Genomic DNA, 24797 nt, shown 5'->3' with positions numbered 1-24797 from the left:
AAGAGACTCCGTTGATGTCTACAACATAGATTCCTGTGAGTGAAAATGTTATGGTGGGCATCCCCTACAGGAGGCGCAGGCAGCAGCAGCCGCCCCAGGCACCTGAGGGGGATTAGCCCAGTTAGAGTCGGATTAGGATAAGAAAGAGATAGAGTTGGTTTAGACCTTTATTGGCCAATTGTACTAGGGGATTAATCAAGCAATAATATCAGAAGGGTATTGTTGCCCAGCTCTCCTGTCTCTCCCTCGACTCCCTGTTGACGCCGTGCGACAGCACGGCACCTCCCTGTCGCCCTTGTTTCAAGCCGAAGCCCCCTGTCTCTCACCGCTACTTCTTGCGCAACAGGCCACGCTCTACCAGAAAACCTTGCAATTTTTATGAGCAGATCAGGAAGCACTATGCTGAATTGCTGAGGAGTGAAAGCATGTTTGATTTGCGTTTCTTACAATGGGGCCATGAAGGGCAAGGACATGCCAGTAGGAATGCAGCTATGTCACTGGTCACTGTGTGCAAACAATTTGCCTATTTTTTTTCCTTATGTGGAGTTGGTACAGTAGTAGTACTGCCTGTATCTTCAGATGAAGCGGGGATTGTTTCTATTTCAGCTGTATAATTTATATGAATGTGTAGAACATGAACCAGTTTCGTTGGCCAAAATTCACATGGTATTCGTGTACTATAATTGTTCATGTTCAGAAATAAGGTAAATGATTCTGAACAAAAAGAAATAAAGTAAATATTGTTAATATGGGTTGTTCCACATTTCACTATTCCAACATTCCAATATCATGTGAGTGAAACAAGTATAGACAACTGAAAGCAGAAGATTTCCCAGAAATCTTCAGAAAATTGCTATAGTATCATCAGAGCACACATAGCAAAAAGATTTCCAGTGAAAATACCAATGGAATCTAATTTAGAAAACTTCATTGCTGATTTGTCAGTTCATGTTTCTTTAGAAGCCTTCCTTCAACGCATAAACTCTGCTTCGGAAAGACGGTGGCAACCTGTTTATTGCTGCATCAATTTCCTGCAAATAGAGTAGTCATATCTCATGAGATTTAGTTTCACTCATAAAAAGTCTTCATAGAAGGGTAATGGAATCAAATGGCTTAGTCGCAAAGAATGCAAAACAAATAGGCCAAATTTTCAAGAGAAAATGAAAAGGCAACAAGAAAATTAGCATATACTTCTTTATCATAACTACAACTTTAGAGTACAGAAGAGGTGTGCATGTTGGTGCCACTGATTAGAACACAAACTTGGAGGTCATGCTGATTAGAACAAAAGCAAGGATAGCCACGTGGAAACAAAGCATCTTAAATATGAATGGAATTAGGATAGAATAGGCAAACAGAAGCAGTCAAAATGGAGTTGAATAACAGAAAAGAAATGAAGCTGGCCAAAGAATTTCAGTAGATAGAATACACAATGGTTAGATGTCAGCCCACCTCTGCAGTGTAACGAGCAGAAAAGTGAATGAGTAGAATAGCTTTGTTTCCAAGCTTGTCAGACTGGCTTGCTATCTGCAGTGCCAAAAATAAACATCACGGTAAATACTAATATTTGACATTTTGGAAGTTGAATAAACGATTTTGGAATATCTCAAATAAAACACCCCAAATAAGTGTGTGTGCCATATTCTCTTGCATGCTCAACCGAAATGGAGTCGTCTAGAAAAGTACTCTTTGGACAGCACGATGGCCCACGTAAAAACAACCCAGCCACGCCGATCATCACAGCTATGGACTGCGGCCCGATATAAATAAAAAAACTCATACAAAAATAAAAGATCATATTTTTCAAACAAAACATCCAAATAAAAATCAATTTCATCATTGTTTTTCTTAGAACGAGATTTTCAAAATAATACCACACTCAAATATATTTGAATGGTTTTCTAACTAGAACAATTTGATTGTTTGTACTAGATGTTTTGGCTCAACTTGTGTGGTTGGATTAGGAAACTTATTTAGAGGGTGCTCTATGTGTATCAAGATCAATGAGGAAAACAGCACATATTTTAAACCTAGGCTATGTTCGGTTGCGGTAGTTCTAATCTCCAAGATGATTTTTTTCATGCCGGGAATAAACAGTGGATCCTAGTTTGTTACTCTCTGATCCTCGTGGGGACAATTTCCAATCTAGACTTAGGGCCGGATTGGCTCATGGCCACAACGTGCCACCGCCTAAAGTGCGGCCAGTCACCGGTGTTTGGCTGCTACTTGGTTCAGCTTGCAAGCGTGGCAGTCACAGGCTTTTTCAGAAAAAAAAACCGCCATGACGTGGCACCGATTTTTGGCGCCCAGCCGATTTTTGGCGCCCAACCAAACAGGCCCTTAACCCTGCCTGTGTTCGGTTGCAGGGATCAATACGGGATATCAATTTCACTCTGAAAATAAGTTTTGCACCGCTTGAACATACAACAAACGAGTTCAGAAAATTTAAGCAAATGCTTGGAGAAGTACATGTCTTTAGTATAGCCAACAACTACGGCTACCATTGACATGTTTCAGCTACGGCTAGTCAATATGCTGACTTGCCGAGAGTACAAAAATTGTAGCAAATTGAGTACAGAAATTTAAGGACAACGAACATGTACAGATATTGATGCAATGGAGATGAACATCACTCTGGCATATCCTACAACTATGGCCGAAGAACATGTTTTTGGCCAGTGTTACTAAGTTAGAGGGTACTTTAACTTATTCATCTTTTATGTACCAAAGAGAAGCATTATATTATAAATTATAGATTATATATTGATAGTATTTCGGTCTTGGTTTATAGAAGCACTTAATAATATTTGTGACACAATATAGCTTAGTAAAATAAAGTGGGTGAGGAAGAAGCTTTGTGATCCTTGGAAACGCTGGGTTTCCTTGATTTGGAATTGCCTGGTGCATGTCATGTGTTTGTTGATCGGTACTTTTTTTTGTTGTCCATTCATGGCTGTGTGCCTGCGTTCATGTCACAATGTAACTGGCACCTTTTTCTCAACCAGAAAGAACTTCCATTAAAACCTTATGCTAGTCAAATCGCTAGCCTCCAGTCCATTTACAAAGTCTGGAGCATCATCAGTCATGAGCTCCTCATCCAAAATACTGAAGTCACTACAATGAGCAGCAAGAGCGTGAGATACTCTATTACAGCTTCTTGGACACTATAAGGTCTTACAAGAATTAAAATTTCAAGTCTATAAGATACTTCAATTCACAAATGAGATTTCCGGCACTAAACATATTGTAGTCCCTCGTCCCTTCAATGGCAGATCTGAGCATCATAGCATATATCTCCAGGACAATATTCATCATTCCTTTATCAGTAACCGCCTGGATTCCTCTTGTACAAGCCAAGCCAGTAACTCTGAGTCCATTGCAGCTGTAATCTGTCATGCTCCGACCAGCATCACTTGACCCCACCCACCATTATCTGTTTGTGCATCAAAAGCAACAACATAATTTATCTTTATCACATCTCTGTTTGGACATTTCCATTGCTCTGTCATTTGCCGTGGCCTTTAATTCACTTTCAGAAACAATTGAGCATAGTCTGCAGCAGTATTTCGGATAATGTAAGCTAATGTCTCTGTTGTTTTCTGCTAACGGCCATGTCTGATGCTATTTTGATCTTCCCACCAAACCATAGGAGAGTTACAACATTGATCACTGTTTCTGGTTTCATATCAATGATGATTTGTAGAACATATATTAAATAGCAAGCAGTAGTATATATTTCATGTTTCAAACCCGTGAAATGGTGGTGTTATTCTAAACTATTTACCATAGCAGTTAACCAATTTGGCAATTCTGTAGTATTAATCCTGTTCTTACTCCTGGATGGTGGAGTCTAGACACAGATCAATGGTTAACTGTTATTACTCCTTGATAAAGGACAAAGTGCTTAACTATTATTACTCCTTTTCGATTCTCCTTTTTGCTCCAGAGCCTGTACGCCTTTTGGTGGATACTTGATTTGGTCCTGCAATCGTTAATGTGGCTGTTCGTTTTAACTAAAAAATGTTCTAAGATAATAATTAAGAAAATTATTAGGCCTCAGCTTGTATTTTCAATCTGAAAGCTGCGTAGCTATCCAAAACGACAAGGAACGTTTTGTGACCACAAGGAATGTTTTGGATCGTTTTACTACACTGGGATCAACGGCTAACCGTAGTTTAGCGTAGTCTGTAGTTTAGCGAACACTGGGATCACTACCCCATCATCGTGCAGTAGTCTGTAGCACACATTAGCGTATGTTTAGGTTACAATTAGCAACTTGATTCGTAGAAGATAAAATAACAATTGTATTTCGTACTAAGGACAGAAAAAAAAAGAACGACGGTGCCTGCTGATTGTCGTCCATATTTGGGCTGTTCGATTCATGGTCTCTTAACATGTGACTATAGCACTGTGAACTGTGAAGTGAAAAATCCTGTGAAGTTTGCATTGGGACTTTTTAGTTCGTCTTTAGCAAAAAGGCAAGGCTTTTCTAATGATTATACAAGACCTCACTGGATGTTTCTGCAGTTATGCTATTCTGGACTGTTGACCATGGGGACCCAACAAAAATTTCACAGTTCAGAATCCAGCAAAAAAGCAAAAGAGAGTGTAAAATCACTGCTCCTAGTGTGTGTTTTCACAAGACAGTGACGCCCATTATCTCGTTTCTTTCCATGTCGCCCCACCACCACTTCTTTGATGCTGGAATCTATCACTAGGTTTGTTCAGGAACATGATCCCTGGTGTCACTTTAACAGGATGCCTTTCTTTACCCAAGTGGCACAAAGCATGGATTCTTAGTGCTTCTCGGGGACCTTAAGCTCCATTGCAGTTATTCCACAATGCGAAACACGTCGGAATCCTTGCTCACGGTGGGGGTGGAATTGTAGCTTGGGTTCCTGATGCCACTGAAAAGCAGAACACAAAGAATAATCGCCTCCCCTGTTGTGTAGGACCTACCTAGACAGCAAAGCAGAGCACTGCACTGCCAGCTCTTACCCTCTATCTATAGAAGTAGACGCCACACATCCTCCCAGCTGCACTGCACGGCACACCACACTTGCAGCCTTCCACAACCCTCCTCGGTTTCATTCCCATTTCTCCCAGCGTGGAGAAGATGGAGACTGCTCTTGGCGCAGCGAATTGGCTCCTCAGCAAGGTGCTCAACAAGCTCTCCGATGACCTGGTGGCTGGGTATTTGGCCAGCCGTGAGCTCGGCCTCAACTTCGACAAGATCAAGACCGAGCTCAAGTACACCCTCGGGCTGCTGCATGGTGCCCAAGGGAGGGACTTCAGCCACAACCCCGGCCTGCAGGGCTTGCTGGAGGACCTGAGCAAGAAGGCCGATGAGGCAGAGGACGCTCTGGACGAGCTCCACTACTTCATGATCCAGGACGAGCTCCACGGCACCCGGGAGGCCACTCCGGATCTTGGGGATGGCCTCGGTGCTCAAGCTCTGCACGCCCGCCATGCTGCGCGCAACACTGCTGGTAACTGGCTCTCATGCTTCTCTGTTTGTTGCCGTTCACAAGATGCTGCTGCTGCTGGTACTGGGAACACAAGCAAGGCCGTCGATTCATTTAACCATATCGACAGTGGGTATGCTGACAAGTTGATATTCGACCGAGTGGCCATGTCAAACAAAATCAAGCAGCTGATAGAGGACATTCACTCACTATGTCCTCGTATCTCTAAATTGCTCGAGATAAACAATAGCAGTAAAATTCCTCCAAAAAGCATGGAACGACCTGCCATCGGGTCGACAATTAGACAAGAGGAGTTTTATGGAAGGAGCACAATTTTTAAGCAAACCGTAGATCGTATGACAAGTGGCACTTGTTCTGATGAGACCCTGTCCATCCTTCCTATAGTTGGTCCCGGTGGTATTGGTAAGACAACTTTCACCCAGCACCTTTACAATAACGAAAGGACTGAAAAACACTTCGCTGTTAGGGTCTGGGTATGTGTGTCGACTAACTTTGATGTGCTTAAGCTCACCAAAGAGATACGTAGCTGCATACCTGCGGGTGAAAATGAATGTGAAACAGACAATTTAGATCAGCTTCAGAAATCCATTGCAAAGAGACTGAAATCAAAAAGGTTCTTAATTGTCTTAGATGATATATGGCAATGCAGTGAGGACAGGTGGGTAAATTTCTTAGCTTCTTTCACAATGAAGGAAGCTGAAAAAGGCAGCATGGTCATTGTGACAACTCGATTTCCATATATAGCAGAAATGGTGAAGACAACTACTCCAGTAAACCTAGAAGGTTTGGAGCCTGCTGAGTTCTGGTTGTTCTTTCAAGCATGTGTATTTGGTGAAGTCATAGCTGAGCATGATAATAAGGAAGAACTAATTGACATTGCAAGACAAATAGCAAATAAATTGAAGTGCTCCCCACTGGCAGCCAAAACGGTTGGTCGTTTATTGAAGAAGAGATTCTCTCGGGAACATTGGATGGGAATTCTTCAAAAGAAAGAATGGCTAAACCAGACCCACAATGATGATATTATGCCAGCCTTGAAAATTAGCTATGACTACCTTCCCTTCCATCTACAAAAATGCTTTTCGTATTGTGGCCTTTTTCCTGAGGATTATAAGTTTGATAGCTTAGAGATTAGCCGTTTTTGGATTTCGATAGGCATCATCGATTCCTGTGGTCAGAATGATAAAATTGAGGACATAGGTTCAAAGTATTTGGATGAACTGTTAGATAATGGTTTTCTGATGAAAGGAGATCAAAATTATTATGTAATGCATGATTTGATGCATGAGCTTGCACAGATTGTTTCATCAAAAGAATGTGCCTATATCAGTTGTTCTAGTTTTAGAGCTGATGATGTCCAACCATCTATTCGCCACCTATCCATCTTGATGTCCAATGACTATAATGAAACTTTTGGTGAAGAAATGGATAAATTGAAGAGAAGGGTAGACATTGGAAATTTACGGAGTTTGATGATTTTTGGAGGATATAGAAGGGCAAGATTGGTGAATATTTTGAAAGAAACATTTAAGGAGATAAAGGGCCTCCGTGTTCTGTTTATATTCATGAACTCCACAAATTCTTTGCCACCCAGCTTTTCAAAGCTTATCCACCTTCGGCACCTAAAACTTGAGTCACCTTATTATAACTCACAACTGTGCTGTCCTAGAATAGTATCTAGGTTTTATCACTTGAAATTTTTGGACCTTCAAAACTGGCGTGGAATGTGTGATTTGCCTAAAGACATAAGCCGCCTTGTGAATTTATGCCATTTTGGTGCTGGGGAAGAATTCCATACCAATATTCCTGAGGTTGGAAAAATGAGGCTTCTACAAGAGTTGAAAGGATTTCATGTTAAGAAAGAGAGTGCTGGATTTGAACTACGAGAGTTGGGCCAGCTGGTGCAGCTAGGAGGAGAACTCAGTATACGTGGGCTTGAAAATGTGAGATCCAGCAAAGAAGCTGCTGAAGCAAGATTGATGGCAAAAAGAGATCTAATTAAGCTGGGATTATTTTGGAGTAGAGGGCACCAGTCGAAGGTCGATGATATTCTTACTAACCTTCAACCACACTCTAATCTTAGAGCTCTTTGCATTGTTAATCATGGTGGTCCCGCAGGTCCTAGTTGGTTGTGTAGCAACATCCACATGAAGTACTTGGAGACCCTCCATCTAGAAGGTGTATCCTGGTCCACTCTTCCACCTTTTGGGCAGATATATCATCTAAGAAAACTCAAGCTGAAAAATATTGTTGGGATATGCCAGTTTGGACCTGACTTCATTGGTGGCATTACAGAGAAAAGTTTCACGCACCTGAAGGAGGTTCAGCTTCATGATATGCCAGAACTTGTGGAGTGGATTGGGGGAGGTAACACACATTTGTTCTCAAGGCTTGAAAGAATCAGGTGCTCTAATTGTCCAAAGCTCACTGCCCTACCGTTCTCAAGGTGCTTTAGTTCTTCTACACAGGACAACACCATATGGTTCCCTAATCTATGTAATCTTTCGACGTTTGAATGCCCGAAGTTGTCCTTGCCTCCCCTTCCTCACACTCGCATGCTATCTTCTTTCCGAACGGACAGCTTGTGCTATGTAGAGAGAGATTTGTACATTTATAAGATGCCCAGTGAATTGGCCTTCCACAATGTTGGTGAAGTAGAACGTTTGATTATTCCTGATGCATCACTCATCTCATTTACTGACCTTCAAAAGCTACATCCCCTAAGAAGTATTCAGGTTAGGAGCTGCGAGGACACATTTCTTAGAGGACTGGATGATGACATTGTGCTCTATTCAGTCCAATCTCTGCACCTCTCGCATTTTATTGTTACCAGGAAATCGTTATCAAATTTGTTCAAATGTTTCCCAGCTCTTTCTGATTTGTCTGTGGGTGCATCAAGTGAGCATCACGATGAGGTTGTGGTATTGCAGGTTCCACCCTCCAGCTCCCTGAGAAAAATCTGGTTGTATGGGTGTAAAAATCTGATTCTACCTATGGAAGATGGAGGTGGATTCCAGAGCCTCTTGTCGCTCAAATCAGTTTCCATAGACGATTGCAACATGCTATTGTCCCGGTGGTCCACAGGAGAAGCAGCTCAAGGCATCAGTCCTTTCCCTCCTCATGTCGAGGAACTCTGTCTTCGGGATGAGCCGAGCACTCTGTCTATGGCTCTGTTCTCAAATCTGACATCTCTTACCAAACTAGGACTAAGAGATTGTAAGAATTTCACAATGGATGGTTTCAATCCTCGCATCACATCAACCCTCGAGAGTCTGGAGGTTTTTAATTCGAGAGATGATGAAACTGATCCTTATTCTATAGCAGCGGATCTACTCGCAGAGGTGGCAAGGACCAAAACAATGCCCGCAGGTTCCTTCCAACTGGTGACACTTGAGGTGGACAGCATCTCCGCAGTGCTTGTTGCTCCCATCTGCACCCGCATCTCCGCTACCCTCCGGGAATTAGGCTTCCTTAATGATTGGCGGGTGGAGAGCTTCACGGAAGAGCAGGAGCAGGCCCTTCAGCTCCTCACATCCCTGCAACGGCTGCAGTTTCTTGGCTGCAGGGTGCTGCTGTCCATCCCTCGAGGGCTGCATTGGCTTTCTTCTCTCAAGACTTTATATATACATCGATCTCCCAGAATCAGATCGCTGCCCAAGAAGGGCCTCCCTGATTCACTGCAAGAGTTATTCATATTTCAATGCTCCGCCGAGCTTTATGAGGAATGCCAGAAATTAAGAGGAACAAGGCCAGATGTAGATGTAGATGTAGCATATGTGATCTCCTCCTGAATTCACTACACTGGCTAATCAAAGCTAGTTGTTGCTACGAAGTTTATGGAGCATGCCAAAAATGAAAAATGAAGGGAAACAAAGCCAAATATAATTGTACTTGCCCGGCTACATACTGATGACCAGTCGTTCAACTATGGCTCTTTTCTGCAGCAAATCATTGTGCTTCTGATTTATGATCCTTCATGGTTCCTTCAGTATGGAGGTTTGTTTAAATAAAAATTACTTATAATCCTCGATTTATGATTTCATTCACATTTCAAGCAACCACTTGGATTATCTGGATTGCTGCTTTTTGCATTGTAGCCCACTGCTATGCTTCTTCTTTAGACATAGCGCAACCATCTTACCTAACCTTCATTTCTTCTATCCACTCATTTAATTTCTTATAAAATTTCACTATCTTTTGTTCTGTGTCACACTACTTTCCAGCCCTTTTTATCTTAAAACAGCATATCATCGTAAATCACTACTTCTGCAATTTTACCAAGAATTATTGTTCCCATTAACCTGCTGCTTCCTTACCAGGAACGATAAATATCCTTCGGTTTTCTTAAAGCAGCTGCTGGTAATTTTGAAGATCAGTCCCAGCTGCTGGTTTTCTTAATGGAAATACTATTGCAACACCGAATTTGAAGCAAACCTGTGAAAGGAATGTGTGACACAAGGTGCGCCTGACACTCCATTGTGCAAATTAAAGTTCATAATTTCTGATCATTCCAGTGATGCAAGCTTTATGCTTAAAAAAGAATAGTCATAGTCTTTTTTTTGTGTGCTTTTTATTCTCTCAGGATCTTTATGCTTAAAAGGAGCTGCCCTGAGCAGAAGGAAGCTCGTCGCCTATCGCTCGCAAGAGTTCTGGATCATCCGGTCAGTTGATGAACAGTTGCCATCGCCAGATTCCTCCATGCTATGATCAAGATCTTGAATATATGCGCCTGTCTGCCTGCCAGTCCCTCCCGTTCAAACTTCAAACAACCACTGCCGTTTGCCTGAAATAAACTCAACTCATGAGTCACGACCCGTTTCAGGCATAGCAAGAGCTCTGATCTACATAAGGAATTTGGGATCAGAATATAATGCTTCGAACATTCTCAACTCCGAAGCTTAACAACGGTATCCTGCTGGCCTGCTCCTATGAAGCTTAGAATGGTACGCAGTGGTGGTCAGCAATGAACAATGGTACGTATATCCTTGACGCAGCTATCATATTTCATATCCATAACACCAAATTTGTTCCATTAGTGTAGAAGAATATGTTTTTTTAGATAATGGAAGATAATATTCCGGCTTGGCACATCCTCTTACGAGAATGCATCAAACCATAAACAATATAGTGAGTGTTAGGAACGAACGGCGTATGGAAATATGAAGTAAAGAATCAAACCGCAAGGAGACACACGATTTACGTGGAAAACCCCTTCAATGCGAAGAGGAAAAACCACGGGCACCAGCCGGCAACAAATCTCACAATATCAAGAGTTTGGGGTTACACGCCTACGGCGGCTTACAAGAGAATCTCTCTGTCTCTCTTATATTTCTTCTGTCTGGCGCATGAAACCCTAGCAAGGGTGCTAGTATATATAGTACCGAAACCCAGACAGGGGGTAATGTGCGGTACGAACTCTTGGTCCCGTGTGAGGATGGAACTCCTCCTCGTCCGACCTTGAGTCCTTCGTCCTGGAGTCGGGTGCGCCTGGGACTTCGCCTCGTCCGTCCCCAAGCCTGGGGTCGGATGCGCCTGACCCCTTGAGGGTCGATCTCCGATTCGCCCGACCCTGAGTCCTGGGGTCGGGAGATGCTCCGACTCGTCCGACCCCAAAGTCCAGGGGTCGGAAGACGCTCCGCCTCGCCCGACCTCGAGTCCCGGGGTCGGGAGATCCTCCGCCTCGCCAGACCCTGAGTGTAAAGGGTCGGGAAGGTCGGCCTATTTCCTGGAGTGAATTTGGAACAACTCCAACAGTGAGAGGCACGTGTTCCAAGTGAACACGTGCCAAGACATCAGAAATCTGATGTATTAAAGAAAATTAACAAAACTAAGAAGAAACTCAAAATCTCCAACAAACTATTCCAGTAATCTTCCTTCGGGGCATGTTTCGTAAGGTCGCCTCCAAAAGACCCAACTTCTCCACCAGGTGAAAGTGGAACCGAAGCATGAGCCAAATTCAACAACGGGGAAGAGAAACAACTCCATATTGTGATTGACGCTCTGACCACCAAGCTAATACCGCATCAAAACCATCCACACTTCCACTAACATAGGCAGCAGGGATAAGTAAGATACCAACAGCTGTTGAAGAATCTGAGTTGGGCAACCGCAATACCCGCACGAAGTGCACCATCACTCAAGAAGCCTCCAAAACAGCGCCTCCACCAAGGAAATGACGATAGTCGCCACCACCGCTGCCAACCGGGATAAAGTTTTTACCTGGAGATCTAGCGATGGGGTGGGATCGGGATATTTGGGTGGCGCCTCCAAGAAGAAAATGTAGTTGCAGAGAATATTATACCCTCGGTGGTTCCAGAATTTGATGTAATTTTTTTTTCGAGAATACGTAGGAAAGCTACGTATCTTTGTGTCAAGAAGATGAAAATAAGTACATTGCACAATGCGGGTCTACGGTCACACGCACGCGTGTTCACAAATGCTTGGAACTTATACGGATAAACTAAAACAACATGGAAAGGAGCACAGACGGATAGACACAGAACTAGACTGTTGGTCCTAGCATGCCTATTGTATGAAGTGGATATCTTCCTGTAATCCTGTACTTCTTGTCTTCTTGACCTGGCAGGTTACAGGAGGTAATTATGAAAAAGGCAAGCTGCTCCATTTATATGTTTCCTCCCCTTTTCATGAGATCATTAGCAACTAATTCGTTGTCTAAGAATGTCATGTTCTGTTTTCTCCAGTCCAACATGGTATAAAAAAAAATGACCATACTGAAGCTTGGAATGGCATCCTACTCTGCACCGAGGATGGTAGTCGACACTCGACAACAACTCAACGAAGAGGCGTCGAGGTATGCCCTTGACACCATGTTGCTTATGATGTTTTGATTGCTCCTGAAAAGAAATTAACATTCCGAGTTCTGTATTGCGACTTGTTAAGTAATTTACTTGAATCCTTTGGCAGAAAGTTGACCTTAGAGGCTATGCCCCTCGAGCACTTGCTACTTGCAGCAGTTTTGAAACGAGTTTTCCCGCATTTCAGCTTCAGTTTTTGTAAGGAATCAGTAGCCTAAGAGGGGGAGAGTGTAAATTAGGCAAACTTAAAACCTTAATCTATGGCTTCCACTACAAAGCATCAAATATAAACTAAAACATGCTATCAAGATGTGCAAGATTGATGCTTAAATACCATAGAATAATTCTAGGTACCATGGCTTGGTCACTTGAATACCATAGCTTGAATACTTGAATATGATGATTTGAATATCAAGAATACCATAGCTTGGATACTTGAATACCATAATTTGGGCCTTGCCATGGTTTGGTTTGCACACTTGAACCTAGAAAGACAAACCATTAGTCCCAATGACTATGTTGTCACTCAATCACCAAAATGTTGTATAGGGTCATGTTCTCTACAGTTTGTACACAGCTATTTTTTTAGATAAATGATACTTTGCTGGATTATTAGTTGATATGATGTGACACATTTGAATTATAGATGCTATGTATGTCTGAAGACCATGCCTTGTGATCTTGGAAGGTGATCAAGGCTGCAACCTACCCGTGCGCATTGGTCGCTGCTTGTTTGGATGCGGTCCTCAACCAGGCAGCAATCCTGGTTCCAGGCCGATGAAATCAAGCGCCTGGATGCGCTACCCGGCACATGCAGGTTTCTCAGGACTCGATCCAAAGCGCGGGGTGAAATGGTCGTGGTGGCCTGCCTCGTGGGACGACAGCTTCGATTTCACGGCGGCCGGCCCCCCCGGCGGTGCCAACTCATGGGCCCCCGTGGCGACTTGAGGCCCAAGAACAGCCTGTCTAGCTCGGCCCAAGCTATTTTTCCCAAATCTGGATGAAGCTGTGTGCACCAGAATCACAAAAGTTTGGACATCAATGAATTGTTAGAGACTTCAGATTGCTTACAAGTCAACTCAGAGGTAAAGCAGCGTTGTAAAGACAGATCGGTGACTTGTTCTGTGATCCATGCCATTCGTCGAGTTGCTGATTCTGTTGCATCCATCTTCAATTCATTTGTTCATTTCATGAGGCAGCTCATTTTCAAGCCGCTACTATGATAGTTAACCCATTTCTAATTCGGTGTAATCCACCATCAGACTCATGTAATGATGTAATCCACCATATGTGGTGACTCACGTTGCCATATTGTATCTGTACATTTTCCGTGAAACCAGTTATTAATGCCATAACCCTGGTACATTTTATAGATACATCACCAAAAAAATGGTGGTCAAGGATAAGTAAGAGACTCCGTTGATGTCTACAACATAGATTCCTGTGGGTGAAAATGTTATGGTGGGCATCCCCTACAGGAGGCGCAAGCGGCAGCAGCAGCCCCAGGCACCTGAGGGGGATTAGCCCAGTTAGAGTCGGATTAGGATAAGAAAGAGATAGAGTTGGTTTAGACCTTTATTGGCCAAGGATTCTCCTTTTAGGTGTGATATATAAACCCAATTGTACTAGGGGATTAATCAAGCAATAATATCAAAAGGGTATTGTTGCCCAGCTCTCCTGTCTCTCCCTCGACTCCCTGTTGACGCCGTGCGACAGCACGGCACCTCCCCATCGCCCTTGTTTCAAGCCGAAGCCCCCTGTCTCTCACCGCTACTTCTTGCGCAACAGGCCACGCTCTACCAGAAAACCTTGCAATTTTTATGAGCAGATCAGGAAGCACTATGCTGAATTGCTGAGGAGTGAAAGCATGTTTGATTTGCGTTTCTTACAATGGGGCCATGAAGGGCAAGGACATGCCAGTAGGAATGCAGCTATGTCACTAGTCACTGTGTGCAAACAATTTGCCTATTTTTTTTCCTTATGTGGAGTTGGTACAGTAGTAGTACTGCCTGTATCTTCAGATGAAGCGGGGATTGTTTCTATTTCAGCTGTACAATTTATATGAATGTGTAGAGCATGAACCAGTTTCGTTGGCCAAAATTCACATGGTATTCGTGTACTATAATTGTTCATGTTCAGAAATAAGGTAAATGATTCTGAACAAAAAGAAATAAAGTAAATATTGTTAATATGGGTTGTTCCACATTTTACTATTCCAACATTCCAATATCATGTGAGTGAAACAAGTATAGACAACTGAAAGCAGAAGATTTCCCAGAAATCTTCAGAAAATTGCTATAGTATCATCAGAGCACACATAGCAAAAAGATTTCCAGTGAAAATACCAATGGAATCCAATTTGGAAAACTTCATTGCTGATTTGTCAGTTCATGTTTCTTTAGAAGCCTTCCTTCAACGCATAAACTCTGCTTCGGAAAGACGGTGGCAATCTGTTTATTGCTGCATCAATTTCCTGCAAATAGAGTAGTCATATCTCATGAGATTTAGTTTCACTCATAAAAAGTCTTCATAGAAGGGCAATGGAATCAAATGGCTTAGTCGCAAAGAATGCAAAACAAATAGGCCAAATTTTCAAGAGAAAATGAAAAGGCAACAAGAAAATTAGCATATACTTCTTTATCATAACTACAACTTTAGAGTACAGAAGAGGTGTGCATGTTGGTGCGACTGATTAGAACACAAGCTTGGAGGTCATGCTGATTAGAACAAAAGCAAGGATAGCCACGTGGAAACAAAGCATCTTAAATATGAATGGAATTAGGATAGAATAGGCAAACAGAAGCAGTCAAAATGGAGTTGAATAACAGAAAAGAAATGAAGCTGGCCAAAGAATTTCAGTAGATAGAATACACAATGGTTAGATGTCAGCCCACCTCTGTAGTGTAACGAGCAGAAAAGTGAATGAGTAGAATAGCTTTGTTTCCAAGCTTGTCAGACTGGCTTGCTATCTGCATTGCCAAAAATAAACATCACCGTAAATACTAATATTTGACATTTTGGAAGTTGAATAAACGATTTTGGAATATCTCAAATAACACACCTCAAATAAGTGTGTGTGCCCATATTCTCTTGCATGCTCAACCGAAATGGAGTCGTCTAGAAAAGTACTCTGAAATCCATAGAGCACATCTCACTACCAAAAATATCATAGAGGGGAACGATTTCAGAAAATAAAACGTTCAGCAGTGGAAATGGAACGCATTGCTAAGTAAGGTTGCTACTTGCTGTTAGTGACATAAAAAATTTGTCACATGTTGCAAACTGAGAGCATAGCTGTAAAGCGACAAGTAATAACAAAATACCTCGACAACAAGAATTTTTGCCCCCAACACATCTGCATTGTCTGGATCAAGAATGAAATCTGATGTCGTATCTCCCGTGAAAGCAATCTCAGGGGTGGACACCGTATTCGTGATCTGCAAATTAAAAATAGGTGAATGGTGAGGGGGGCATATAAGCCCATACCACATCAACATGCTACTAGACGGTGCTTCAATTTGAACTCCACAGCCACCATGACAGACAGACCTCCACACCTGATAACTTCAACCGCTTAATCTCGCTCCCTGGGAGACCAATGAACTCCTGCTTGAGCTTCTGCTTCACCGAGTATATGACATACCCCTGCACACACCCCCATCCAAGCATTGCAGGATTATAACGGATCAATTTGGAACAGGTGCATCCAAGGACAAGGAGTGGAATGAACCCAAGTAATTCGCCACACCTGGCTGGGTATGGCGTGGTAGGTCCTGAAAGCCCTGACCTTGATGTCCCTCCTCAATTCGTACTCCTCCCCGACCTCGAGGGGGACCAAGTTATGCTTGAGCTCCGACTGGTCTATGGCGCGGTGCACCTCGAACAGCCGCTCCACGAGGTCCCGGAGGCACGCCGGGACGAAGATGGTGGCCGGGCGCAGCCTGAAGAGACCCCGCGTGGCCACGTACATGGGGAGGCCCCCGATGTGGTCGAGATGCCCATGGGAGATGAAGAGGAACTCCTGCGAGATGGCGCGCTGCGGGCACCGGCCGATGTCGAAGGCGAGGCTCAGCGTCGGGAAGATGACGCAGGTCTCTTGGCCGCCGATGGAGAGGCCCTCCACGGGGTACCCCTCGATCTCCAGCCGGTGCTTCGCCTTCGGCCTCGATGGCGGCGCGGAAGCGGAAGTAAGAGGAGGGGCGGCGGCGGTGGACGCAGCCTCCGCCGCGGACTCGCTGACCTTCGCCATCCCGCCGCCGACGAAGAGGGTTTGCGGCGCCGGCAGTCAAGGCGTGGGCGTGCGGTCGTGCGGACGAGATGCTACTGCTGCTGGGTTGGGACTTGGGCCGTCGTTGGGGGGAGAGGTGGGCGATTGGGCCTCTCTTGTGGGTTGCGGCCTTGGCTCAACAAGCAAAAACGAGGCCCTTTGGACAGCACGATGGCCCACGTAAAAACAACCCAGCCACGCCGATCATCAGAGCTATGGACTGCGGCCCGATATAAATAAAAAAACTCATACAAAAATAAAAGATCATATTTTTCAAACAAAACATCCAAATAAAAATCAATTGCATCATTTTTTTTCTCAGAACGAGATTTTCAAAATAATACCACACTCAAATATATTTGAATGGTTTTCTAACTAGAACAATTTGATTGTTTGTACTAGATGTTTTTGGCTCAACTTGTGTGGTTGGATTATGAAACTTATTTAGAGGGTGCTCTAGGTGTATTAAGATCAATGAGGAAAACAGCACATATTTTAAACCTAGGCTATGTTCGGTTGCGGTGGTTCTAATCCCCAAGATGATTTTTTCCATACTGGGAATAAACAATGGATCCTGATCTGTTACTCTCTGATGCTCGTGGGGATAATTTCCAATCTAGACTTAGAGTCTGATTGGCTCACGGCCACAACGTGCCACCGCCTAAAGTGCGCGCCTAAAGTGCGGCAAGTCACCGGTGTTTAGCTGCTGCTTGGTTCAGCTCGCAAGCGTGGCAGCCAGCCAGCCACAGAGGCTTTTTCAGAAAAAAAAACCCGCCATGGCCGTGACGCTGATTTTTAGCACCCAGCCAAACAGATCCTTAATCCCTGTCTGTGTTCGGTTACAGGGATCAATACGGGGATATCAATTTCACTCAGAAAACGAGTTTTGCACCGCTTGAACATACAACAAATGAGTACAGAAAATTTAAGCAAATGCTTGGAGAAGTACATGTCTTTAGCATAGCCAACAACTACGGCTACCAGTGACATGTTTCAGCTACGGCTAGTCAATATGCTGACTTGCCGAGAGTACAGAAATTGAAGCAAATTGAGTACAGAAATTGAAGGACAACGAACATGTACAGAAATTGATGCAATGGAGATGAACATCACTCTGGCATATCCTACAACTATGGCCGAAGAACATGTTTTTGGCCAGTGTTACTAAGTTAGAGGTTACTTTAACTTATTCATCTTTTATGTACCAGAGAGAAGCATTATATTATAGATTATAGATAATACATTGATAGTATTTCGGTCTTGGTATATAGAAGCACTTAATAATATTTGTGACACAATATAGCTTAGTAAAATAAAGTGGGTGAGGAAGAAGCTTTGTGATCCTTGGAAACGCTGGGTTTCCTTGATTTGGAATTGCCTGGTGCATCTCATATGTGTTTGTTGATCGGTACTCCATTCATGGCTGTGTGCCTGCGTTCATTTCACTATGTAACTGGTACCTTTTTCTCAACCAGAAAGAACTTCCATTAAAACCTTATGCTAGTCAAATCGCTAGCCTCCAGTCCATTTACAAAGTCTGGAGCATCATCAGTCATGAGCTCCTCATCCAAAATATTGAAGTCACTACAATGAGCAGCAAGAGCGTGAGATACTCTATTACAGCTTCTTGGACACTATAAGGTCTTACAAGAATTAAAATTTCAAGTCTATGAGATACTTCAATTCACAAATGAGATTTCCGGCACTAAACATATTGTAGTCTCGTCCCTTCAATGGCAGATTTGAGCATCATAGCATATATCTCCAGGACAATATTCATCATTCCTTTATCAGTAACCGCCTGGATTCCTCTTGTACAAGCCAAGCCAGTAACTCTGAGTCCATTGCAGCTGTAATCTGTCATGCTCCGACCAGCATCACTTGACCCCACCCACCATTATGTGTTTGTGCATCAAAAGCAACATCATAATTTATCCTTATCACATCTCTGTTTGGACATTTCCATTGCTCTGTCATTCGCCGTGGCCTTTAATTCACTTTCAGAAACAATTGAGCATAGTCTGCAGCAGTATTTCGGATAATATAGGCTAATGTCTCTGTTGTTTTCTGCTAACGGCCATGTCTGATGCTATCTTGATCTTCCCACCAAACCATAGGAGAGTTACAACATTGATCACTGTTTCTGGTTTCATATCAATGATGATTTGTAGAACATATATTAAATAGCAAGCAGTAGTATATATTTCATGTTTCAAACCCGTGAAATGGTGGTGTTATTCTAAACTATTTACCATAGCAGTTAACCAATTTGGCAATTCTGTAGTCTTAATCCTGTTCTTACTCCTGGATGGTGGAGTCTAGACACAGATCAATGGTTAACTGTTATTACTCCTTGATAAAGGACAAAGTGGTTAACTATTATTACTCCTTCTTTAAGGGAGCGCGTTTGGATTTCTTGACGAGGCTTGCCTCACCTGGCTGGTCAAGGAGAGCCAACTGAGCTCTGGGTTTGGATCGCTTGCCAGCTGCATCGGTGTCCGTGAAAGCAAGATTTTCCCTTGCTTCCTCGGGCGAGCCGTATCACCTCTCCACCGCTGGCAAGGCTCTCCTTGCTGGGCAAGGCCAGGCGAGGCCAGCTAGCAAACAAGCCAAACTCGCGGCCAGTTCTTACTCCTTGATCTGTGCAAACTAGAAATTTGGTGGAGTCTAGACTTCAATTGCTATTTCTTATAAGGCTCATAATTCGAGCACAAGTAACTGTTGCTAATACGGTTGTTTCACATTGCACTATTCCATTGTTCCAATGTCATGGGAATGAAACAAGCATTGAGTACCCACAACAAAACATTCCTCACGAACCTTCAATATTCTAATGATTGCCATAATATCATTAGTGCACAAATAGCAAAAATATTTCCAGTGAAAACACCCAGACAATCCAATTTGAAAACTTCATTGCTGATCCCATTTTCAAAACTTCATTGCTGATGTATGGGTTCATGTTTTTTCATTCGAACCCTTCCTTCAATGCACAAACTCTGCTTCGGAAAGATGGTGGCAACCTGTTTATTGCTGCATCAATTTCCTGCAAACAGAGCAATAGTAACTCATGAGGTTTATTATTCTTTGATGCAGACATTGCTCTCACTAAAAGAAAGTCCTCAGAGAAGGGTAAGAGTATCAATTGGCTTAGTCACATGTTTGCGAAACAAATAGGCCAAATTTCCAAGATGACTTCAAGAACAGCATGACAATCGACATATATTTCTTCATTATAAGTACAACTTTAGGGTAGAAAAGAAACGTGCATGGTGACAAAGCTGCCTCAAACAAAACTATGATAGCCACGCGGAAATAAAGCATCTTTCAAAAAGTATTAGTCAAATTGGACTTGGATAATATAAAAAGAAAAATAATATACAGCTGTCCATAGCATTTCAGTGAATAGAACTGCAACGAAGGTGAGATGTCAGCTCACCTCTGTAGTATAACGAGCAGAAAAGTGAAACAGTAGAATAGCTTTGTTTCCAAGCTTGTCAGACTGGCTTGCTATCTGCGTTTGGCAAAAATAAGCTTCACAGGTAAATACTAGTATTTGACGTTTTCAATCTTCCATTAAAAGTTCGGAATACCTCAACTACAGTTTAACGAAATACCTCAGATAAGTGGGTGTGCCCATATTTTCTTGCATGCTCAACTGAATGGGATTCATCATCAAGAAAAGTACTCTGAAATTTACAGAGAATATTTTGACATTATGAGAATCAATCAACATGCTAAAGGTGAGCGACTACAGAAAATAAAACGTTCAGCATTGGAAACCGAACATGTTTCTAACTAAGTTTGCTATTTGCCGGGCTTTTAACAGCGTCTCAGTTTCCTCACCAAAAGCTACAGAACGATTGCTACTTGCTACTAATGCCATAAAAATCGGTTATATGTTACAAACTGAGAATTTAGCTGTAAAGTGACAAGTGATAACAAAATACCTCCACAACAAGAATTTTTGCCCTCAACACATCTGCATTATCCGGGTCAAGGAAATCCGATGTCGTATCTCCCGTGAAAGCAATATGGATACCATGTTCGTGATCTGCAAATTACGAATTCGTGAGGGGGCATAGAAGCCATAGCACATCAAACATGTTGTTAGTACTAGACTGTGCTTGAACTTGAACTCCACAACCACCAGGACAGACCAACCTCCACACCTGATAACCTCAGCTCCCCGGCAGGCCAATGAACTCCTGCTTCAGCTTCTTCTTCACCGAGTATATCACATACCCCTGGATAGAACATCAGATAGATGATTTCCTCACTCCATCAAAACATTGCACGTACGATTACAATAAAGGAGCTGAGTGAAGTGAACCCTAACAATTAACCTCTCACCTGGCTGGGTATGACGTGGCAGGTCCTGAAAGCCCTGACCTTGAGGCCCGTCCTGAGCTTGTACTCCTCCCCGACCTCGAGGGGGACCAGGTTGTAGTTGAGCTCGGACTGGGCTATGGCGCGGTAGACCTCGAACAGCCGCACGACGTGATCCCGGAGGCATGCCGGGACGAAGATTGTGGGCGGGCGCACGACCTAATTGCGGTTACGTATGTGCTGTGGCAGCGCGGCGGCGGCTCCCAGATGCCCAGCAACGACGCAGCGGCTCCCAGATATGCGGTCGGCTACCATACGGCATATGCGCAGCGGTGATTGTGCAGTCATAGCGCGTGGTGCAGCACAAGCTGGTGAGCCATCTCCCCCGGCCCCTCCCCTTCAGTACCATCCCCTTGGCTTACATGATCTGATTAGTTTGTTCGTAATTTACCATGGTTACATTGATTCATCTCGGATCTTGGTCTGGAATCTGTTGTTTCTTTCCTTCCCCCTCTACGTGGGTCTGTGTTTGTTTTATTTTTTATTGATTTATTGGGAAGTCAAGATGACAAAATTCCGAGATAGTTTATTTCTTAGCATTTTCAGAACTATCAGTGGAGTTCACTTGAATATACAAATTTTAGATAATGATATTATCTATGTGCTAATTCTTTTTTTATCAAAATAGGCATACAATTTGATTTGGACACCACCAGCGCATGCACACAGGTAATCATGTCTCTACCTTAAAAAAGAAAGTCTTCAGACTCCTTTTCAGCATGCTGGTCAGTATTTTCAAATGTCTCGTGGTAATCTGCTATAGGTGTTATGTCCTCTTATCCTTTGTATATATCATAAATAAAATGTTGTATCTAAATTAGTTTTTGATGTTGAATATTTATTTTTTTGTATTTTCTCTGGTTATGGGTTGATGCAGTTCGGGTGAAGCTGGTGTACTGGAATGGCGGGAGACTGACGTGGAGATCGACTAGGATCCCAAGTTCAACTATGATGCTGCTTGGATGACCGGCAATGATTTTTCCATTATGAAAAATAGCGTAAAGTAACCTCTAAATCTATATATAAATCCCCCACCTATGCTATTATGAAAATAAACCCCCTAAAGATACATATGCTTGTTCAACAGAGGGGCTGAATTGCTTCATCAGAACTGCTGAAAGTGATAGACCACGAGCTTCCAGCAACTCTGAATAACCGAGTGCTATCTTCACACATTCCGCAGCAGCTCTTAAGCCCCCACCAGCTGCACAAGAGGCTAAAGCATGCCTCTTTACAAGCAGCGAAAATGACATTGCCTGCTTAGTAGCCCAAGTAACCAGTTCAGACATGTATGCTGGTTCATCACCAAAGACCTCGGCAGAGTCGCTAAGAGCCTGAGCTATAACACGAAAAACTAGCTGTGCAAGAGAAGCAGTGTATGCCCCACCATATGATGTGCTAGATGGTTGTATTGTTTGCATGTTTAACTGAAGCCTTTGGTTGTGTGCACTGAGTAACAAACTATGAGCACGAGGTCCATCACCAAGTCTCTTGAGAGCAGAAGCTGCAGTGCGAAGCTCAACGCCACAAGTAGAAGACTGGCAAGCAGCTTCAGCTAGCTGATCAGCCAATTTCTGACGATTTTCAGATATAGCCCTCTTTAAAGCCAGAATATCAGCAGTAGTTAGAGTCCCCTTCTGTTTTGCATCAGCAGCAATTTGTTCTGCTTCATCCAGGGCATCCAGTGCTTCATCCACTCTTCTTTCGGCCAGCAAAACATCAAGCATGTCAGGGAAATCTGTAGACCATTTCCATATTTCTGATGGCTCCTGATCTTCAACAGTGGATATGTCTTCCTCAGCAGAACCTTCATGCCCTGTACTCAACGAATCTATCTGAACTCCTTCGGATAGACCATGAATTAAAGCTGACTGTGTACTTTGCAAATTTCTAACAGATAACAGCTCCCCTTCAAGGTCTGATATCTCCTTTGATGCTCTGTACCAGGAGACTAGGTTCAGAAATGCATTCAAAATTCACGAATTGGACATAGGAGAAAATAGCAATTATGTGAAAAACATGGTAGGTTGGTAGCTTATGTTAAATATATAACTATAATTTTGCACGCACCAAATTTGATATTTCCTAAAGGAAACAAACGGTATCAATGGAAAAGCGGGAACATCCATGTTCCGAGGTGGTAAGCAATAAATGGGCAGCAGAGAGCTTGTAGTATCATATATAAAAGTGTCATTCAGAACAGTTCTAAGAAATTTATTGGAAACTCCCACCAATATAAAATTTCATTTAGGTTAAAATTAAGCTTTTGTTTCCACACCTGATGAACGCAGCATAATTTGCATAAACACTTCTGCGCATCTCTTCAGCAGAAGCCTTCTTAAGATCTTGCAAATAAGAACACAGGTTTAGGAAAGTTTTTTTTTTCAGAAACCTTCACAGTTCCCACAGTAACATTTTAATAACCAAGGGCAACAGCACCCCAGCTACTAGTGATCGACTTCTCTTCCGGTTGTCAAAGTTTTATGAGTCTTAAGTCCAGTTCTGTAACTTCAGCTTGAGTGTGCGCCAGTTCGGCCCACGCTGTAAAACTCTAGTTTTCTTAGTACAAAGAACACAGCTCTCCTGCATATTCTAAAAAAAAATAACCAAGGGCAACAGCAGCGCTCTGACTAGGACTATGCAACTCTTAGAATGCACAATCTAGGATTCTAGTAAAAAATAACCAAGGGCGACAGCAGCACTCTGACTAGGACTATGTAACTCTCAGAATGCACAGCAAAAGTAGCGTCTGTACGCAGTAGTACGCACTCTGCTCGAGTGCTCTGCTTCCTCCATGCTCCAGCAAAAGGTGCCATACCAAAATTCTGTCATGCAAACTTATTCTGACGCATTTAGTCTCCGCGGTGCAGTAGTAATTTTGTTAAAATTCGCATAGATTTAACCAGAGCGTATCATCCTCACACTAGCAAAAAAATTCTCTATAATTCAACCGTAATCACGCCCAATTCGCACTTCTCTCCGAATTCCGAAACGCGTAGAGAACCACCGAAACACGTAACCCTCGCGCTTGCGAGCGAGCAAGACGCCACCCTTCCACAACCACCACTCGAGGCGAATTTCGGGCAGGATGAAATTCCTCACCTTCTCGTCCATGCTGCGGCACTTGGACTGCACGTAGGCGTCAGGGTCGAAGTTGTCGGTCTTGAATATCTTGAGCTTGTCCGCCAGCTGCACGCCGCCATCGCCGCCTCCCGAGCCGGCCGCCGCGTTCACCGGGAACACGCGACCTCGACGACTTGGCGGACGCCATCCGCCGAGAGAAACCCTTCTCCCAGGGTCCCAGGGCTTAGGCTTGCTCCCCTCCCCTCCCCTCCCCCTTCTGGGAGATCCAGAAGCTTCTAGAAGTGGATTCCTCGCTCGGCGGGGGGCTTCAGCTCGGGCTCTCCACCATTTCCGTGTCTCGATTGGCGTGTCTCGATTAGCTGTTCCTCAAATGATTTTGGGATGTTTTATTGTTTTATTCCAGGAGGAAAGGGATAAAGCGAGAGGAACCGAATTTGGAGCGTATTGATGAATTTCGCTGAAACTTACATTTGACAATTGAAATTTGGTATGGATTCAAAGGAGAAATATCTGCGCTCGTCTCAGAGCACGGATGACGGAGACGGGGGCGGAGTCGATCAGATTCAGACAGACAGCTCAACAGTCTCTGCCCACCACATTTAAGTAATGTTACTGTTGAGTCTTGTCGCATGCCATGAACCAAGACTTGAGAGGAGCATATTTCACATCGATCAACTTGATTGGAGGTAACAAAACACAATGTCTTTATGGGTAGATGTAGACTTAGCATCGCTGCCGGTCTTTGAGGAAAAG

General features: G+C 43.3%; 3 protein-coding genes and 1 long non-coding RNA gene across 13 annotated transcripts; 1 reads left to right on the top strand and 3 right to left on the bottom strand.

Annotated features, from left to right (window-relative positions):
• Positions 1–648: 648 nt before the first annotated feature.
• LOC111255942 lies at positions 649–1640 on the bottom strand. The gene is made up of 3 exons (XR_002676104.1): positions 1620–1640; positions 1453–1527; positions 649–1031 (listed from the first exon to the last, which is right to left on the bottom strand). It is a non-coding gene; the product is annotated as an uncharacterized LOC111255942 (long non-coding RNA).
• Positions 1641–5007: 3367 nt separating this feature from the next.
• On the top strand, positions 5008–13676 carry LOC106804312 (disease resistance protein RGA2-like). Of its 5 annotated transcripts, none has more exons than XM_022829136.1 (5): positions 5008–9482; positions 9806–9945; positions 10069–10459; positions 12191–12300; positions 12993–13676. In XM_022829136.1, the coding sequence occupies exon 1, from the start codon at positions 5117–5119 to the stop codon at positions 9275–9277; it is 4161 nt and encodes a 1386-aa protein (XP_022684871.1). In that variant the 5' UTR covers positions 5008–5116; the 3' UTR covers positions 9278–9482; positions 9806–9945; positions 10069–10459; positions 12191–12300; positions 12993–13676. The 5 variants fall into 5 exon arrangements, with proteins under 5 accessions (XP_022684871.1, XP_022684867.1, XP_022684877.1 ...); XM_022829132.1 differs by having other exon boundaries at positions 12951–13676; XM_022829142.1 differs by lacking the exons at positions 12191–12300; positions 12993–13676 and adding an exon at positions 12073–12184.
• Positions 13677–13690: 14 nt separating this feature from the next.
• On the bottom strand, positions 13691–16625 carry LOC101759898 (nuclear ribonuclease Z). Of its 2 annotated transcripts, XR_002678839.1 has the most exons (7): positions 16053–16625; positions 15854–15949; positions 15628–15741; positions 15366–15434; positions 15199–15273; positions 14650–14777; positions 13691–13814 (listed from the first exon to the last, which is right to left on the bottom strand). XR_002678839.1 is itself a non-coding variant. In XM_022829150.1 (6 exons), exons 1-6 carry the CDS (start codon positions 16551–16553, stop codon positions 14703–14705), a joined length of 930 nt encoding a protein of 309 aa, XP_022684885.1. In that variant the 5' UTR covers positions 16554–16625; the 3' UTR covers positions 14395–14702. The 2 variants fall into 2 exon arrangements, 1 of the variants encoding a protein (XP_022684885.1); XM_022829150.1 differs by lacking the exon at positions 13691–13814 and having other exon boundaries at positions 14395–14777.
• Positions 16626–19239: 2614 nt separating this feature from the next.
• Positions 19240–24641, bottom strand: LOC101784366 (tRNase Z TRZ1-like). 5 transcript variants are annotated; one of them, XR_002675717.1, is made up of 8 exons: positions 24513–24641; positions 24063–24403; positions 20925–22898; positions 20744–20818; positions 20522–20625; positions 20189–20260; positions 20011–20085; positions 19240–19617 (listed from the first exon to the last, which is right to left on the bottom strand). XR_002675717.1 is itself a non-coding variant. In XM_022822948.1 (6 exons), the coding sequence occupies exons 1-6, from the start codon at positions 21085–21087 to the stop codon at positions 19540–19542; spliced, it is 567 nt and encodes a 188-aa protein (XP_022678683.1). In that variant the 5' UTR covers positions 21088–22624; the 3' UTR covers positions 19240–19539. The 5 variants fall into 5 exon arrangements, 1 of the variants encoding a protein (XP_022678683.1); XR_002675728.1 differs by lacking the exon at positions 24513–24641 and adding an exon at positions 23239–23305 and having other exon boundaries at positions 24063–24194; XR_002675723.1 differs by having other exon boundaries at positions 20736–20818; positions 24063–24576.
• Positions 24642–24797: the final 156 nt, after the last annotated feature.

Source organism: Setaria italica, chromosome I (assembly GCF_000263155.2).
Source record: "Setaria italica strain Yugu1 chromosome I, Setaria_italica_v2.0, whole genome shotgun sequence".
NCBI classification, from domain to species: domain Eukaryota; kingdom Viridiplantae; phylum Streptophyta; class Magnoliopsida; order Poales; family Poaceae; genus Setaria; species Setaria italica.
The sequence above is the reverse complement of the archived record's forward strand: the minus strand, read 5'-3'. Positions and strand labels throughout refer to the sequence as shown.

Excerpts from the sequence above, each read along its gene's own strand:
- LOC106804312 (XM_022829136.1), top strand. The coding sequence starts at position 5,117 with ATGGAGACTGCTCTTGGCGCAGCGAATTGGCTCCTCAGCAAGGTGCTC.
- LOC101759898 (XM_022829150.1), bottom strand. The coding sequence starts at position 16,553 with ATGGCGAAGGTCAGCGAGTCCGCGGCGGAGGCTGCGTCCACCGCCGCC. Across the intron at positions 15,742-15,853 it reads TGAAGTTATCAGGTGTGGAG|ATCACGAATACGGTGTCCAC; the intron begins GTCTGTCTGTCA and ends TTTAATTTGCAG. Across the intron at positions 14,778-15,198 it reads CTGCTCGTTACACTACAGAG|GAAATTGATGCAGCAATAAA; the intron begins GTGGGCTGACAT and ends CTCTATTTGCAG.
- LOC101784366 (XM_022822948.1), bottom strand. The coding sequence starts at position 21,087 with ATGCCTCCGGGATCACGTCGTGCGGCTGTTCGAGGTCTACCGCGCCAT. Across the intron at positions 20,819-20,924 it reads GCCACGTCATACCCAGCCAG|GGGTATGTGATATACTCGGT; the intron begins GTGAGAGGTTAA and ends TGTTCTATCCAG. Across the intron at positions 20,626-20,743 it reads CGGGGAGCTGAGGTTATCAG|ATCACGAACATGGTATCCAT; the intron begins GTGTGGAGGTTG and ends CGTAATTTGCAG.